The sequence below is a fragment of the Falco cherrug genome, chromosome 2, assembly GCF_023634085.1.
Source record: "Falco cherrug isolate bFalChe1 chromosome 2, bFalChe1.pri, whole genome shotgun sequence".
NCBI lineage: Eukaryota > Metazoa > Chordata > Aves > Falconiformes > Falconidae > Falco > Falco cherrug.
In genome coordinates, this window is record NC_073698.1 from 13,149,763 (window position 1) to 13,168,877 (window position 19,115).

At 38.8% G+C, this 19,115-nt stretch overlaps 1 protein-coding gene across 6 annotated transcripts; it reads right to left on the minus strand.

Annotated features, from left to right (window-relative positions):
* Positions 1–694: 694 nt before the first annotated feature.
* Positions 695–18,859, minus strand: CCDC82 (coiled-coil domain containing 82). Of its 6 annotated transcripts, none has more exons than XM_055701503.1 (8): positions 18,728–18,859; positions 17,364–17,919; positions 16,499–16,718; positions 15,281–15,373; positions 13,129–13,253; positions 12,138–12,308; positions 5,418–5,603; positions 695–4,851 (listed from the first exon to the last, which is right to left on the minus strand). In XM_055701503.1, exons 2-8 carry the CDS (start codon positions 17,910–17,912, stop codon positions 4,786–4,788), a joined length of 1,410 nt encoding a protein of 469 aa, XP_055557478.1. In that variant the 5' UTR covers positions 17,913–17,919; positions 18,728–18,859; the 3' UTR covers positions 695–4,785. The 6 variants fall into 6 exon arrangements, with proteins under 6 accessions (XP_055557478.1, XP_055557476.1, XP_055557477.1 ...); XM_055701501.1 differs by having other exon boundaries at positions 18,722–18,851; XM_055701502.1 differs by having other exon boundaries at positions 18,639–18,837.
* Between the last annotated feature and the right edge of the window lie 256 nt (positions 18,860–19,115).

A 19,115-nucleotide genomic window follows, 5' to 3' on the forward strand; every position in this document is an offset into this window, starting at 1 on the left:
GCAAGCTGCAGCTCTGAACTTTCCGCCATTTCCATTATCTGCTTTTCAGCGAGGGTTCTTGGCCATTTAGAACAACTACAGTTACACACACACTTATTTCCTGGGGTATTCCCAGCTAGGCAGGCTCACGTACCATGCTGCTCACCTGGTAGATTGTTTTAACTTTGGAGCAGAGCCTGACTGCACCCGAGTCAGTTTTCTTGTCCTTAAATTTTGGGCACAAGGTGCATGCAGTTACTTTCTGTTTAAACTGTAAAATAAGCCATCTTGAACACACACCATGTTTTTAATTAAGATTACAATCCCCAGAGCAATCTAAAGAAACTGTGTCTACAACTTATTTAATAAACAACAGGGAAAGCAAAACAAAACAACCCCATGCCATCACACCTATAAAAATACCAAAATTCACATAAACTATGCAGGGAAGTGGAGCCACTGAGGGGGTTATTATCAGGTTCTTTCAATACCATTTCACACATTTCTCCTATTATTCCTTGCCTTTCATACTTTCTTACACTCTTTTGTCTAACCTCTAAATTCAGATTAGAAATTAGTATTTCTTATTTCTCAAAGCAGAATTAGAAAGTCAAATTTATAAAGCCTATTTTGTGTGTGCCGGAAATTTCTTCTGGAGTGGTATTGTATTTACATGTGTTTTTCTAACACACCCACTCTATTTATCCAGACAGACTTGAAGAAGGATAAAACTACAAGTCTTTATTTATCCAAATAAAAGTAAACTAGAGGAGTTAAGCATGGGAATTGCCTGTAATTGCCTGCTGAACTGCTGGAAATAGCTGCTTTTAGGAAACAGGAGAAGCCTTCACTGGTGAAAAAATGACAGTAACAGCTATCTACTGTTAGCAAAGCTGACCATCCCATTTGATCCACAAATTACTTGCTTTCCAAAAACTGAAGGACATAGGGAGAAAAATCACTTTTTTTCATGCTTCACCGTGAGAACTGGACAGAGAATATAAACCAAAAAGGGCCTTCTCTCCCAGTACATCACATTAGTAAGCCTGATCCTATGCATAAATACCTTGTGTGAACTTTATCATTATTACAGTCTCCAGTTACAGAATTTAAACTAGAGCAGATTATCGAAACATTACAGGAACTACAGCAATTTCCAAGTATGATCATTAATCACCCACGCCAAGTCTAATCACATACTGAGCTCTCTTCATTGTTCCATTAAGACAGGTACTTTATCTTAATTACAGCTACTACTTCAAAAAATTAACAGTAAAGACAATTAAAAATGTTCTATCAGAACAAACATTATATTCTCTCACTCCCTAGCTCCACTCAAATTCTCTAATGTGGAAAAGGAAGTAGGAAAGACTGGTCAGATTTCTGCCTTCTCCCATCGTGAGATATTTGCACATTTTTCTGCTAGAAATATTCTTACTGAGTATTTCTAGACATAGGAAGTCTCAGGGGCAAGAGTCCCCTTTGTACTTCATGCTGCAACAGTACCAGAATTTACAGCCTGTCCTGGAAAATTTGATCTAAATTTTTACATATACAGCTCTTCTAAACAATCTTTTCATTTCCTGTGGTGAAGACAAATGTAAACATAATGTAATGACACTTCACATTCTCCGTCTTGTAGAAACTCTTCAGGTAAAACAACAGCCACAAAAATATTATCACTTCCCCCAATCTCAGTGAGGGGAATATCAACGTTTAAGAGAGACTATACACACACAAACATTATGTCAGCCCCTGCCAAGCCAAATGAAGTATCAGTTTCCTACTAAAATAGATATCAGTGATGTAAATTCTAGGCATTTTCTTAGTCCAACTGGTGACATCACAGACAAGATTAGTAAACCTATGGCAGCACTTTCTTCCAAGAAAATCGAACAGGACATTGCTAGAGACCGAAAAACATAGATCTGGAAAAAAAAGTCTGCAGGAACAAGGAAGAAGGTAGTTCACACTTTTTAGGTGAACAAAGAGGAGGTGATAAACATGATCTAGGATGCAGTAGATACCAAAAAAATGAATAAAACTATCATTTGATATTGCCAATTTTCATTTTCAATCACAGTGTATGTATTCTTGAAATATTATCAGCAATTGGCAAGCCAAAATTTCCCAAACTTGTATTTTAACTTGGTAGCAAACACTCTAAATGTGGCAAAATGTGAAACTGACCATTCATTTTGATAGCAAAATTCTTAAATAAAAATACAGTCTTGAGAGTTTTCAGAAAATTCAGAAGGTAGCAGAAATTAAGATCTGTCAGGAAGGCTCTGAGAGGGCACGCTCCGTTACAAAACTTGTTTATTTTGCAATGGTTCTCCTTTGTGAGAATAAAGTTACACAAAATTTAAATGTTATTATTCTAGAGAAGCCAACAACAGAGATTTGGTTAACAGAAAGAAGTGGGGCATCACTTTTCCGAAAAGGGATATATTTGAGACGGATTCCTGAATACTTTTAATTTGATGGGTGTGTTCCCACCAATACTCCCAGAACAGGGATGCAGAAGGAAAAAGAACAGAGATTTCCCTCAGCTTTGGTAACCAGGGAGATAGGTGTAAGATATATGAAATCCCAGAATATGTACATATCTAACTCACAGTTAAGGTATGGAAATAATATCTTCAACATAAGCTTATTTGAGAGTAAGTCTCATTCTGTTTACTAGCATTTTTCATCTTGCTTTGTAAATCTTGTATGTGGTACAAGGGAGAACTGACGATACTAGCTCGCTCTAATAGCATACATACCATTGCTGAACTTCAACCCCTTAAAATATAAAAGCAGTTAATTTCTTACAATGAATGCTAGAAAAAGGCTACTGAATGACAAATCTAAGGTACAGTTTCTATGGAAAGAAGCCAGCAGATGTTCACTATTAAGTGATACACCTTGCATCAGTTTCCCAGTCAATCAGCGTATCTGTTACCAGTAGAGTGGCATAATAAACGCGGGGACTTCTTATGGACAAATCCATGAGAAGATAGGTTTCAGTAGTTTCACTTCTGAGAGAGCAACTTCTTAAAAGAATCTAGAGTGTTAACAATATCTTCCCTTTCACTAAGCTGTTCAGCCACAAAAGACTAATAAAAGAGTATGTGCATACAGCAGGATGTAGGAACAGTCCCTAACTGAATTCAAAACTGTGGACTCTGCATCTTAGGCTACATCAAATTAATTTTATATGCAGCAAAAAGTACAGGGACAGAATCATAGAATGGTTTGGGTTGGAAGGCACCTTTAAGATCATCATGGCCAGGGACGTCTTCCACTGGATCAGGTTGCTCAAAGCGCCATGCGGCCTGACCTTGAGCACTTCCAGAGATGGGGCGTCCATAACTTCTCTGGGCAACCCGTGCCAGTGTCTCAACACCCTCATAATAAAAAACTTCTTCCTTATGTCCATCTATACCTACCCTCTTTCAGTTTAAAACCGTTGCCCCTTGTTTTGTCACTACAGGCCTCAGTAAAAATGTCTCTCTCCATGTTTCTTACAAGCCCCTTTAGGTACCGCTGTAAGGGCTGCCTGGAGCCTTCTCTTCTCCAGGCTGAACAACCTCAGCTCTCTCAGCCTGGCTTCACAGGAGAGGTGCTCCAGCCTCTGATCATCTTCACGGCCCTCCTCTGGACTCACTTCAATGGGTCCATGTCCTTCTTGTGCTGGGGGCCACAGAGCTGAACACAGCACTCCAGGCGGGGTCTCACGAGAGCAGAGTAGAGGGGCAGAATCCCCTCCCTCAGACCTGCTGGCCACACTTCTTTTGATGCAGCCCAAGACACAGTTGGCTTTCTGGGTTGTGAGTGCACATTACTGGCTCACGTCCAATTTTTCAGAACGGACAATACAGCACAACCCTTCCTAACTTCTCAAAAATCTGTTCCTCTGGCCCCAAAGAACTCTGATTTGGGCTTCATGCAATTCAGGTAAGCCATGCGTCATGCTTCTGAGTAACTCCTACCTTCTGTTAAGTTACACTGGAAGAATTCTTGCTTATCTTGCATGGCCACATTAATCCATTCTCAGTATTTCAGTTGCTGCAAGTTGTTGCCATGACATTTGCACAAAGTAAGTTGATGTTTAAAATCTCAGTAAATTGCCCCAGCTGCTTATCAGACAGCCCTGTGGGCCCAAGTGTTCATTTAGATGGCTAAGCCAGACTCAAGTCTGTATGATGTCTATAATGTGACTCATCACCTACCCTCTAAAGACAGGAATGACTACTGTGCTGCAAATGTAGTCAGGACTGCAGAGTATTTCCTCTGTTGCCTTGCAACAGTCTACACTGATTCCTCAGAGGAAACAGAACTTTGCATTTGGGTCCTGTTTATTGTAACTATAGTTCTAAATGGTAGGACTTGCATGTAATGAGCAACAAGGAAAGTTAAGATGCAAGTTTGTGTATAACATAGCCTTACCTTTCCAAATATACCTATTTCAAAAGGTCTCAGCACTTCCTACCTTTCCTATGTTGCAGCTCAATATAAATAGGTGGAAGTTTTATTTCACAAGTAAAGAGATACTGGGATGTTATTTTTAAGAACAGAAGTATACTTAACGTGACCTATGAAGACTGGAAGGACTGATTTGGCAAAATTTTGGGTTATTATTGACACAGATGAGAAAAAAAGGACACAGCACATTCTCAAACAGTAGTTTAAAGGCATATGGATTTAAGTATAACATAGCCTAAAAAGAATCTTGAAGACCAAGCAGAGATAAAAGTGCATGCAGATAAAGCAGGCCATTCAGATTTTTACAAGATGTCTTTCAAAGAGCTATATGACCACTTAATACATTTTCTCTTCTTGGAAACTGTCTGCATCATTCATGTAGTCTTCAAGATCATTGTATCTCTGCAAGTAAAATAAAACCTGTATTATTTTATCAATATTTAATAACCAAATTACATAAGGACTGATTTTTCTTTTTCTTCAATAGATTAACAAGCATGTCAATAACAATTCAGAAGCAATGATATCGGAAAGCTTGCTAGATGCAATTGTACTACAAGTAATCTTAAAATAGTTCATAAAGTGTTTCTGAGTAATTCAAAGTACTTCAGCATAAACAGAAGAGTAAAATATTCTTGCTGTGCCTCACACACGTCTTTCCCAATCTTTTTAAGTTACAGCTTGAGTATGTTGTGCTGCTGCTTTCAAATGAAACAGGAGCCTGCCCACCACAGCCCAGAGATCATGCAGCTGTCAAAATGCTTCATGTCAAAAGCTGACACAAACTCTGTGTGACCGCAGCACTATACCACTGTTGGAGAGACCGGGTCAGCAGAAGTGGATGAATGGTTTAGCAGAGTTGTATTATTGAAACCCAGTAATTCAGAACTGATCAATTAAATCAGACATTTTATCCCAGCTTACTTTTATCTACTTGGAAAAGGATACATCAAATAACTCAGTCATACCTTCTGTATCCACCCACTGTCTTCCAGCTGGCTGAAAAGCCGTTTTACTGTGTTTCTGACCGGTTCATCCTCAACACCATCCAACTTGGTAATGGAGCTGCAATCCACATACAACTTGTATTTGAAGTGCTTCAAATTATGATAGACTCTTGTACGATTTGCACACACTATGCCAACCTTCAAAACCTAGGCCAAAGTGAACAAATCATTCTCTCTGATAGAACTGTGATTATCTTGACAATATAAAAAATGGCTGTCAGTCTAGTAAGATTTTGTCAGTCTAGTAACTTTTTCTGAATAATTTTTTGAAATAAAGAGAATGACACTACATGAATAAAATCAGTGCAAAACCATGCAGTTTTCACAGCCACAGCAGACCAATTTCTGAGCAAGCAGGCAGCCAGCAAGTCTATGCAATGGCAGCTTATCTGTACTATTTTCTTACAAACACAATCATGTTTATAATTGGTAGTATCTTTTCTATCTCCTGGTGGGACTTTGTTACAAAATCACTGACATTTTAGACAAGCATCATATTGTGAAAACAGAGGAAAAGAAATTATTTGATTACTTTTGCATAATATATAGTGCTTCCTAGAGACATGAAATACCAGTTCTAGCATTTTGTAGACTGAATACTATTCAGTATTTCTTCAAAAAATAGATATGAATACAAATAGACATATGCCTAGAAAAATATTTAATAAATATATACAGAGATTAGATTTCATAACAATAAAATCTGAAAACCAAGGGTTTCTTCAATGCAGGTGTTAATCTGCAACTATCTGGGAGGTATAGCTAGGCCATAATGCTGCAGAAATCAAAGTTTCCGTATCTCCCATTTATTACCAGTTTTACTTCTACAATTTCCATGAAGGAAAGGACTGTCTTACTTCACAGTTTACAGCAGTATTTATAGATAAAAAATGGTAAATGTGCTTGTAAATACATAATCAGAGCATGGATTAGAGCAGATTCATTATCATCTATCAGCACTAAGATTAAATACAGGCAAACTTTTGCACGTTGTCTTGAACTCAGATTTTATACAAAGATGTTAGGCAGCGAAGGTGTTTACCTGAAAATACCGAGTAATATATTGGTTACAAGAATCTTTGGCAATCCTAAATCTTCACTGAGTATGGAAAACTGCAGGTGTGGGGAGGGAGAGAGTTAGAAGTTCATTTGCATTTAAGGACATCCTGTGTTTCACAAGAGTAACTTTTGTTCCATTTCTACAAGAGAAGTAGTTCAAGTGCATACAATGGCAAATCAGAAGAGGAATCTATCCCCTATAAATGACCCACAGGTGCACCAACTACTACTCCAACCCACGGAGACAAAGTCTACCAGGTAAAAAAATCTACATCTGGCTGGTTTTTGGAGGTCAGGTACACTCAAAAGCAACACCATTAATACATGTGTAAAGAAATTCAGCTCCTGATACATGTAGGAGAAACTGATTCAGTTTTATTAACACACACACCCCACCCCCATCAACTTACCCTTCAAGGGCAGTATTGTTTTGGGCTGATGCCTTGTTACACCTTTGCAAGTAACAAGCTGGTAAATCGCTAAAGGTCAAAGCTCTTTGCATCAGCAATGCAAGCTGCAATTGTATTGCAACTTCAGATTACACACACATACAGATCAAAAAACCAACCATGTTATATATTGCAAAATGATCTCTTTCTAAGCCACAACAGTGATACCCTTTATTGCTGCCATTGGGAATAATCTGAACATCCTTTTAAATTATGAGAAGGTTAAGTTTTAATCAGTGCTTACAACCTGCATTTTCAGGAAGCTTTCCCAAATGCATGACTAAATTTGCATCTGTGAGCAGTTCCCCAACACACCTGACCTACTTGTACAACCTAGCACTAGCTGCATCTGCTGACAGTGACAGTAACAGAAAAGCGTATTTATATTTCTAAAGATTATATAAACTAAATTTGTATTTATATGTATTATTTAGATATTTTCCGAAATATAAAAATATACTTTATTTCTTAAATACATTAACCAGCAGCTCAACTGATACAAGCAGGCGTAATATCACTGAAGTCAGAAGAGACACACTTGCTTAGAAGAACTTTTGATCGGACCTACAGCAGATGGTTATTAACTGACATTTTAACCATCTTGAGATAAAAAAATCCTAGTACTATACTGCAAATCTCTAAAAATCATGTCTATGCATTTACATGCAGCTGCATTTTCTATGCTCCCCAAAACTGAAAAGCTAAGGCATTGCTTATATATAGTTTTGTGCTATAGGTACCATGAAGTACAAGACCTACCAACCAATGTGTAACCTTGATTCATTCAAATTTCCAGAAGTACCATTTCAGATACTGAAACAATCAAGAACTGAGCTGCAGTGTTTCACGGAGCATTTAATAACTTTTCATGTATCCCACGCAATGAGGTGCAGCATCTGGAACATTATCTGATGTAAAATAGGAGATACCATCTTGCATCAAACTGATGGCCCAGTTTCTCCCTTGCAACAACAGCTAGCAGGGGACATTTAGGAAATTAGTATAAGATGCAGGATGAACACCAGAATAATCCTAACATTACCATACAGTTCCTAGAAGTCAACAGTTAAGACAGTCTGTATCATCCCAACTATCATGTTCCGTAGCGTGGAAGAAGCTTCCCCAAGAACCTGTCTATCTCTTTTGGGACCCACTAAAACTTTTTGCTTTTGAACTATCTTGTGGCAATGATTTTCATACTTCATTTATGTGCAAGGTGTAAAGTATTCCTACATCAGCTATTTGCCTCTGGCATTTCTCCAAATGCTGTATAATGTAATTATGTATTGTGTTTTTAAAGCAAGAAAGATAGTCTAAAAATACAATGCTATTTCAGAATGCAGCTTTGGAAAGAATCTCAGTACTGTACTCAGTTCTAATTTTTTCCTCTTGCAGTTCTCAGTGACTCTGTCCTAATGCTTAACTTATCTACCCAAGCTGGCCGTATCAGCCAAAGTTGTGTTAAATCACTTTGTATGGAATGCAGGAACATTGCCTGACAATAGCACAACATGCAGTGACTGAACCCCTGCCCTCTAAGCATGATTATAAACAGAAGTAGAACACCAAGAGTGAGAGCAGAAAACAGTTTATAATCCGGGTCACACAGAAGTAAAGTGTGGGGGACACCTACACCTCTAAACTGTTTGATTCTCCCTGACTTGCAGAGGAATGAGAATTGGCAGCTACACAGAACAATCCCTGCAAGCCTAAGCAAAACTGGAACAGCTGTTTCTCTTCTCTTTCTACTGGCAAAGCAGAATACTTCAGAGATGAGAGAAAAGGAAAGTTTTATGCAAAAGAAGAGAGTTGCAGGTCTGTTTTTGTTCTCTCCACATCCACTTTTCTTGGGTATTTTCAAATAAAACTTTAGAAAATAGTCCAGCTACATGTTTCCATTCAATCTGATCTGCCAGTGCTGAACTGCCTTCTCTTTCAGTCAATTAAGTTCCTGAAGTGCCAGTTTTATGTAGCTCTGTGTGCCTTTTTTTCTTTTTTCTTCCTTTCTTTTTTTTTTTTCCTCAAGTAGCAGGACAAGTTGATCAACGTACTGCCAGCAGAACTTCAAAGACTACTTAAGAACAGTACCTTAAGAACAGTCTAAATTACAGGTCACCGTAAGAACACAAATATTGCATTACAAAGGCATTATCAAAAATTACTAGAAAGTGCTCAATAACTGTCTTTCCTGGGTCTGTGCTACAGCCCCTGAGCTATATTGAGCACGCACATGGCAGGCATTTCACCAGATGCTGGGGTATACAGGGTAAAAAAAGCTCTCATTTTGTACTGTTAAGTTGGAGGACAAAAATGAACTAGCAAGTTCGTTCAATATTCAGTGGGATATTTCAAGTTTTTTCCAAAGTGAAAACCAGCCAGTGCTTTATGTAGGACAATGTTTGGGTAGCAGTGAGGGAATTGCTACTGTTTTTTCCACGGTTAAGTTGGAACTTGAGTTAAGATTAAATTCTTGTGCTAGTTTACTAATTATTTGTGGTAGGCAAGGCATACACTTCCCATGAAAAACTGAAAATTTTTAAATTCTTGATACACATTTACAGACCTGTACACAAAGGAGAATAATGACTGTACTACAGACTGCAGTATCAGTGCTAGTATGATTGCCAAGGACTTAACTGTTTTCTGGCAATAAATAAGGGGAAAGGCCTTACTGCAAAAGCCTAGCTCTCTTGACTATCATGTACACACAGACTTATCAAAACAGAGTATTAACAACTGCTGCTCTGAAATTCTCTAGTCTATTTAAGAAAAACTGTGGCACAGATTTCCCTAGGTTCTGCATTACACACAGAGCCCAATAGGATGACATAATGATAATCATATTGACACCTCTCAGATCTCTAAGTTAGAATATTTGCAAAGATCCAAACAATACAGGCTTGAGCTTCAGTAAGGTGTACTTCCAGTTTGATGAAGGCTTCACTTTATATAAGAAATCCTGTTATACTGCATTTCAAAATATATTGTAATTACAACTTGTTCTGACACTTTTTTCTTTTCAGGAAATACTTGAGGAACGTCAGCTGCATTAAAAAACTCCTCACAGTCACAAAGGAAAGTAATATACCTTCTACATCTCCTGAAGGGGAAGAAAGGCAGAACTTGGATACCAGCTTGGTACACAGCCGTAGGAGTATTTTATTCTTGACAAATTGTGTGCTTTGAGTTTATCATAACAGGTCACAAATTACATTACTTAGGAAGGTCATATGCATACTTAATCATAACAATTACTGGTAGCAGTAAATTTGAAGAAGAGATCCCTAAATACTAGGAACACTAAGGTTTTTAAGAGTCAAGGTCTTAAAAAGTCTCAGCTGTGAAATATAACAAAACTGACTGCTAAAGTCATCTAAAATTACTGCCTAGTGTAACATCATGTAACAACATGAAAGATGCGTTTCATTCAAAAAATACAATTTAATCCAAAATGTCCTAGTAGAGACAACTGAGCGAGAAAAAGATGCAAGACTACCTAAATGGAAATGTCTTCCAGTTTGGACAAATAGTTCTGATAATGCAGTAATGAGAAACATGCTGTGATAAAAATGTATTGAAGTAGTTAGGAACAAGTTTTCTCAACAGAAGATCAGCAATTTCTGGTGTCAATGCCACTGAGATTTCAAGATAATTTGTCCTGAGTGAACAGCTACATGAGAAATAGCAGATATGTAAAAATCTGAAGAATGAAGCAGTAAATTCTGACTGGACTGCAACTGCACCATTAGAATGACAGTGGCACTATTTCACCCACCATTCTGACCTAGAGCAAACAAGAACTGTTGGGAGTGTATTTGGATGCTCCAAATGCTAGAGGCATAGTAGCCACAGAATTAGCAAACCTAGTGACCCATGTAGAATAAGCCTTACTTGCAACAAAACAGAAAACACAATCATTCAATGGAGATGATTGTCCATTATACAGGAAGTTACTTTTATCATGTTTCTGCAAGCTAATCAATGCAAAATTCCTGCTGGGGAAGTCTTAAGGGCATTACAGGCACACACAAAGAAAGGTAAAAGGCTTTCAAGTGATCTAATTTCTGTGAAAAGGCATTCTGATATTTAGAATATACATAAACCCAAGGCAAATGCTATTCTTGATTTAAAGCCTCAGACTCCTGGCATACAGAGATAGGATCTATTAAAAATAAAAAAACCCCCACAGAGTCATAGTATTGCTCAGGTACTTGATGAAAACCAGGAATGCCAGGCATGTTCAGAGCATCACTTAGTCACTCATTTCTTTACCACTGGTTTTCCTTTCTTTAAGATAGGCATCCACTTTAGGATTTTCAATCTTCTATTAAATGTTCTCTGACACAACAAAAAGCTACTTTAGAAATAACTGATTGAGTGCTCATATTAGAACTTTGGTTAGTATGTTCATCTTCATGTGTGCGGTCAGCCTCTTCGACACACAGTTTCAGACTACCTCTCCATGCATCACAAAAGACAAGCATGCTGGGTAGGATGTGTAGGATACTGTGTACCTAGAGTTTTCTTCTTGCCCTGGATGAGACTCAGACTGTAGAGATTTGAAGCAGAGGAAAAATTGAGGCAAATGTCAATTCTGACTTGAGGGGAAAAGTTCTCAATAAATCTTATTGGCCCTTTATCTTTTATATCATGAAGTCCAGCTCATGGCTGGGTATAATTATTAGCACTTACTGCAGTTCAAGTACACGTGCTGCATCAGGTACTAGTATTAAAGTGGCAAAAGTGGGGAAAAAACAACATACCAATTATTGTGATGCAGACAAAACCAAAGGTCATAGAAAACCACCAGATTTATTTTCTTCATAAAAGTTTGGTTTACTTGAGGATACTTTTCATTGCCTCTTTCCCAACATATAAGGGGGGGGGGGGGGGGGGGGGGCAGAGGAGAACGCTTCTATTCATCCTTTAAACTTTCATAAGAACTTCCTTTGTAATTCCTTGCTAAATGCAAGACTATACTCCTCCAAACTGCAAAATGGTCCTCCTATATTACAAATTAATAGAGTTTAGACATGGAAGTATAGCAGCTTTGCACTTGCCTCTAGCGTTATAGATATTAGATGTGTTGATAGGATTTTTATTCTTTCTATGATTTTCTGTAACACTAGACAAAGCTTAAAAAAAATTATATAGAGTAATTCTTTGAAGTTACCTGCTTGTCATCTGACATGAAGTCATCCGGTTCCAAAGTTCTGCTATTATAAAGGTTCCCAGAGAGCTGCACGTTAAACTTACAATACCGATTCAATTCACAGGCCTGACAAAACATACTTTTTGCATCTTTCATGGTTATGTGAACATCTGGATAACAATCCACACGCTCCTGAAAAACACATTTCAAATAACATTAAAGAATCACCCTAAACTGAAAGACGCCTCAAATAGGCTGCTGAATACTCCCAAGAGAAATCAAAGAGATTCAAATATGAAGTCTTTCACCATTCAGTCACAAACATACAGTTTCTCAAGCATTTCCCAGCACTTAACTCAGTTCTAGTTCATTAAGTCTTTTATTCAGCTTCAGACCTAAAGAACAGCTCCTGCACCCTGGCACTTATTTTTTTCTCATTTTTCTTTTTGGAGGGTGTGAGGGTGCAACTCTGTCTCTTGGTCTGTTTTAAATAAATACACTGTACCTCTTTACTGGCCATACTCCATTATTACAGTGATTATTAGATCACCAGACCTATCACACTAATACCATTCTAGCAATTTGCATACAATGTCTAGGTTACTGTATATTGACTTAATTTTTTTTTAAGTAGAATCTTCATTATGAATATACTGGTTTATCTTTCTGTGGGAGGAGGAAGAAATTTTGTTATAACACTTAGCAAGTCACACAAATTACTCAAAAACTAACCTGCTGAACTTAACAGGAGAAGCATTCAGGTAACAGAGAACAGATTCTGTTCTGTTATCTGAATGTTTACCTGGTTATCAACATAAAAAATACTTCCGTTCATAAGTATCAAAACAAGTTATGTAAGGTAAAGAACAAGGAGTTTCTATTAACAAAGTATATACAATTATAGCAATTATTGTACCTTTACAGAGAATTACAATATATATTAAAAAAAAAAAAAAATCAGTAATGATATGATTTCAAGCCCACTTCACTATTTAAAGTATAAGGTACATACCTTGAATCGGTCTTTCCAGCGACTTCTAGAGATTAAATTATCAAGACGAGGCTGAATGAAGCGGTCATCCAAATAATGGAGTGAGAGCAACATATCTTGCGCATACTTCTTTTGTCTTGTTCCATCTGTTAAGTGACAGCAATTACTAATTTGCCGATCACCCTACATTGTGCAAGTTTCTTCAAATAAAATTTTCAAGGACATTATGCTTCTGCATACTAAGAACTATGAATTATTTTAATAAATTATTACTCAAACCACTCACTACTGTTATTCATAAAAGTGACTCATGCATCTTTGATAAACAAAGTATGTATCACAAGAGGTACATGAAAAAACTCTACAATCAAGGCTAAAGTGAAAAGTTGTCATCCTAAATGAAGACTCATTCACTTGATCCCATTTAAAAGTATTGGGGGGGCGGGAAGTATCTTGCTTTTGGTCCAGTTTATGTAAGCTGTTCATAATGTATAAGGGAGGAAGTTGTAAACCATGAAAACAAACTACTATGAACTGCTTCACAGCACAAATTTTGACAACTCTCTTTGTCACTTATAATAAAAGAACACACAGAAACTGACCTTTACGCTTCAGCAGCACAGTCAGATGCCTTGAGTTAGGTGGCATAAGTACTTCCAAATACTTACCCAAGCAAAAAAAATAAGAAAGTATTAGGACAAGTAAAACTACCACTATACCACAGCTATCTCCCAAATACATGCTGGACTCCTGAAATTAAATAGGGTTTTCATAGATGCAGGCCCATTCATACTGTCTCGAGCTTCAGCATGTACAGACATACAAATTAATTCAGCTACCTTCCATAGCCTTTTAGCAATGCTGTTACCAAAGAAACAGAACAAAGAAAGACCACTGGCTATCTAGCTTTCTATATAAAAAATTTAATTGTCACTATCGTTATAACCACCATAATTACAAATAATGTTTTTCTGCATACACATCGTACACACACATTTTCAGTAAGTCAGCTGTACAAAAAGCTTGAAGAGGCTATGACAGACCATAAAAAAAATGCCTTGCAACAAAAAGCAAGTCTGAACTCTAACACTAAGGCAGCTGCTCTCGATTCAAACTAATTAAGATATTCCCTTCGCTTAACTAACAAAAATCCATTCTGTGTTATAAAAATATATCTTTGTAATGCAAGGCTACGGTCATACCATACAATGTTCTTCAGAAAGACAGAACACAACCTCCAGCTCACACACATAGCTGATCTACTTCCAGCACCTTGGCAATAAGTTGTTAATTTTGTAGAGCAGACACAATTTGAAATAGAAGGAAACCTGGCAAAGTTTTCTTATGACTTGTCATAAGCTTGTTTTCACTTGGTAAAAAAAAAAATCAAACCAAAACAAAACTAACCCCTGGCAGTGTAGTAGAACTAGCAGTTGTATATGAAAGACATTTTTTAGCTTTAAGAATACACAGCCTTTATTCTGAAGTCTGTGGTGTACTCCATTCCCTTTTAGCTCCTGATGAAACCAAAACTTCCACTTTGCTGACTGTTCCCACAACCTGACACTGACAGTCCTCTCATTAATCCCATCTTTACAGTGCTTCTGAAACTACATGTGAGGCTGCCATTCAACCCAACTAGGCCAAATGCCAAAAAGCACTTCCTCAGCAAGAACAAGACAAGTACTGACTGCAGCTAATTATTTATCTGAAAGAACAAATGTTACAAGCAAAAAAAAAAAAAAAAAAGACAAAAAAAAGTCAGATCTGGAGTAATCTCCATAACTAAAGTTATTTATTATCTACCAAATTCCTCAGAAAAAGCTATGAAGCATGTGGCATTTTGACAAATCAGCTGACCTTGCAACGTTCTTCATTGAGGTATCTAATTTGAAATTAATTTTGTATGACCGCTCCTACCAATCAGTAACTACATCCCAGAATGCCTTCTTGGCTTAAAAGAACTAGGTATACACATTTTTCCAGGATTACTCTACTCTGTCAGATAGATTCCTTCCTGCCTACCCCGCCAAGTTACAGAGCAGCAAAACCAAGAACAGATCTTAGGACTCACAGTCCTGTAACTCCAATCAGGAGACACATCTTTCCCTAGAATAAATGTCTCTGTACAACTTTGAATGCACTATTGTATAATCTAATGCAATTTACTTACCATATAATGAGCTCAGAAAAGTGCCATCAATCGCATTTATGAGGAAAGCGTTTACTATTCTTTTGAAGTGTACGTAATGCTCACAGCGAGATACTGGAAAGAAAGCAATATAACCAGAATTAAAAAAAAAAAAAAAAAAAAAAGGTAAGCAATGTTAAAAGTACTACAAGAAGAAACTGTAAATTTAGAATTAAGTCATTTAAATAGGGATCTAAAAATAATTTCCATGTACAACATTCACACCCTCATGACATTGCCTTTTGATAGTGCCCCTCATCCCAATGATCTTAATTAATTTTAGCATCCTAAAGTCACACATCCTTTCAGCAAGATCACTTCACAGTAAGAGCCACAAACACTAAAAGAAGAGAATAATTTCTTGTATGAATAGCAAGACATAATGCAAACCAGAGAAGGCCAAGCCTGTGGTGGAGAGGTTGTTTATTTTTTGTTTTTTCCAACTTTCTTTCAAATACACACAGTTCTGCTTAGGTCTTAACTGAGGAAGAAATACCACAAATGCTTGTGACTGTCTCTGCTAGCACAGACTCTCCAGTCAGTACATACCTGCTTCTGAACAACAAAATATGCAAGAAGTTAACTAGCATAGATTTCTGTTTCAAATCCCTCTGCTCCATCCAGATAACAGTTTTCTTAAAAAACAACTTGAAAAGTTTTCTGCCTCTGTGCAGTTCAGCTGAAATTGAGCAATGAATTCAAAAACCCCTATAGTCCTGTGCTCCCAAATCTCACTGCCATGGAATAAAAATACATTTAAATAAAAAAACCCCCAAGCCCCCAAAATCCCAAAGTCATGGCAAGAATTCCACAGCACTCTCCAGAACAGAATTTGGCCAGAATCAACACAGTTGTTCTTAACATACAGCACAAGATGAAGGATGATTTAGGCCTCCACAGGAATGACTGCATCATAGGTAGCCTACCTCATCCTAAATCAGACCGATGTAGAAAGTCTGTGCAACAGGGTTTTCTTTCCTACCCCCCAAAATTATACCCTCCTTTTGATAAGATACAGAAAGACTGTAAAAGTTTACTGGGGAAATCAAAGTACTTATACAATAAATTGAAACCTTTCAGGAATCTGCTTTTACGCTATCATACCCCATTATATAAAATTTGTATTTACAGTCCATTAATATTTATTACAGCACTACAAGCAAGTTTTACATCTAGAATTGTCATTAATTTTTATCTTACAGTGTGGGACGTAGTATGCCAGCAACTCACTACTTGATTTATTAATTTCTTTCTGTTGTGGCTGGTTTTCATTCTTTACGTGCTCTGTGTTGTCATCATCAGCATCTTCATCTTCCTCTACTATGAAGTCTTTCATGCTGTCACTATCAGTTTCACTACCTTCTGTTGGTGTGAGGGGCAAGGGACAGAATAGTTCCTCTTCTGCTTCACCATTAGAATCCTAATTAAAATTTTAAAAAGCATTTCAAACACAAGAATTTTAATTGTTTGCACTGATGAAATACTACATAAACTGGGTATGATTTTTGACCTTCTAATAACATCACTAGTTCAATTAACAAGGAATATGATGTTTCCAAAAAAATACATCATTCTGTATTAGATGATAATTACTTTCAGCTTTAATTCAGCCTTCTCCATGTACCTCTCTTCACTATATTTGTAGAAATTAAGCTAACAGGACCTCTAAGTTACTTCAGCGGGTATTTTGCTTCTGGATAAAAATTATTTGCTAGTCCTTTCATGTGTCTCTTTATGGCAACAAAGGAATGATAAAGTTTTTCCTCTCTGACTACATAGATCAGATAGATACCTGCATTCTAAGCTGCTTAGTCATCAGAATGCCTGAAACAGCAAATGAGATTCCTACATCCTCAGTGATTAAAATTACTCAGGATAAAGGTTTTCAGCAGTTAATATTGTTATCTAGTTAATGGGACAATTGTTAAAATGCGACAGAACTACTGATTTGTCATTAATAAAACCCAAAACAAAAATAAATAAAACTCCACTGATTCCTATTAGTCTTCCCCTTTCCCTACATCCAGTATTTTCTCCAATTGAATTTCAAGGATAAAATCCAGACCTCACAACTTCCACTGCTGCAGGATGTCCGAGTTGCTCTTTGTCTTGCAAGTTCTTCCAATTTTGCAAATACTTTCTGTTTCTTATTAGTAGAAACATTTTCTGTAGGGCAGGTTTTACCAGGCTGCTGTTCTTGGGAACTCTCATCTTCATCAATTATACAGTGGCGTTTAGCAAAAACTTTTCTAACAAGTATATCACTCTCCTCACTTTCATCACTGTCATACAGGACAGAGGTGCTCAACCTTTTACGCTTCCCAGGCACGATGCACTCATCCTCACCATCTTCTGTTACTTCCCCATTGTGGCTTTTCTCTTCCTGATCTGAGGGGCTGTTCTTGAAATCACTTTCATCTTTTTCATCTATTTCATCTTCTGATGCGGTAGGCTCTTCCTCCTCAGAGGTAACTGAGGATTCGTCGTTGCTGTCAGATAGTATGAATTCCCTTTTAGTGCGTCTCCAATCAACTCGGGACTTGGATGATGACAATTTTGTTCCCGCTGTCTTATTTCTTGTTTCATATCTTCTAACAACTGCTTTTATCTCCATTGGAAGGCTGTGACAACACACCAAAATATAAACCAGTAAAACAAAGCACTTACTATAATATGCCAGTAAAAAAAAAAACCAAACCCAAAACTACACGGGAACGCGTATTTTGCTGCATACATTTATGACTTAACAATATCATAATTATGAGACACATACAGAAATCAGCATCAAACAAAACTAAACATGCACAGTAACTTCTGAAGAGGGTATGCCTTACTCAAAAAAATGTGGAAGAGCAGAACTGTCCACACCCAGCACGAATGAACTGGAAAAAATAAGGTCTGAGGTGCAGCTACAGATCCTATCATCCCCTGCAACACTGGGAGCATACAGCCGAGCCAGACAGCTCCCCTGCCCCTCACAGCCGAGGCAGACAGCTCCCGGGCTCTTCAAGAGCGGCCTACACCGCTCGTCCAGGATACCCATCACCGGGCCTCCCCGGGGAGCGGCCGGGCGTCCACAACCGCTGCCCTCAGCTGGGGAGGGACGATCCCCCCCCGGCTGGAGGGCCTACCCCCACCGGCCCGCCCCGCAGCAACACCTGACGCGGCAGAGGTGGGTGCCCTTAGGCGAGGCGAGCCGAGCCGTGCCATGCTGTCCCGGTCCGCGCCCGGCTCTACGCGGCGGGGCAGGGCAGGGCCGGGCAGGGCCGGGCCGGGCCAGGCCGGGCCGGGCCGGGCCAGGCCAGGCCGGGCCGGGCCGGGCCGGGCCAGGAGAGCTCACCTCGCACGCCGCCGGCGCGACCACGCTGCGGCCACCCCTCAAGCCCCTTCCCTCCCGCCAGCAGCTCGCGCAGCAGCCGTTACTTTCACCGCTAACGTTTCCCGCGGTCCAGCACCGGAGCCGCTGAGGAGAGACCACCGCCCTCTGGCGCTACGCGCACCGCGATTGGTCGCTGCCTCCGTCACTCAACTGCCGCAATGTTTACGGAAGTGCTGGCTGGCCGTGGTAGGGGGAAGTGTGTCACGTGGTGTGCCCCGCGCTGCTGGTTGGCGCGCAGTGCTGTAGAGCCGGGGGTGGCAGGTTCGAGTCCTCCCCCGGCGTGGGGCGGCACACCGCGCTCCCCCTCGTCTGCCGCCTTCGGCCGGCCGGGCTCGCGCAGTGGGGGCTGGGGTGCTGTGGTTTAGGAGTGATGACGGTTTTGCTCGCCCTAGTGATAGAAAGTTTAGAAATAACTAGATTAATAGGATATGGAAAACT

Coding starts and splice junctions, on each gene's coding strand:
- CCDC82 (XM_005440760.4), bottom strand. CDS start 18,341: ATGGGTATCCTGGACGAGCGGTGTAGGCCGCTCTTGAAGAGCCCGGGA. Junction 15,374..16,498: donor GGCATACTACGTCCCACACT/GTAAGATAAAAA, acceptor CTTTCTTTCCAG/TATCTCGCTGTGAGCATTAC. Junction 12,309..13,128: donor GCTGGAAAGACCGATTCAAG/GTATGTACCTTA, acceptor TGTGTTTTTCAG/GAGCGTGTGGATTGTTATCC.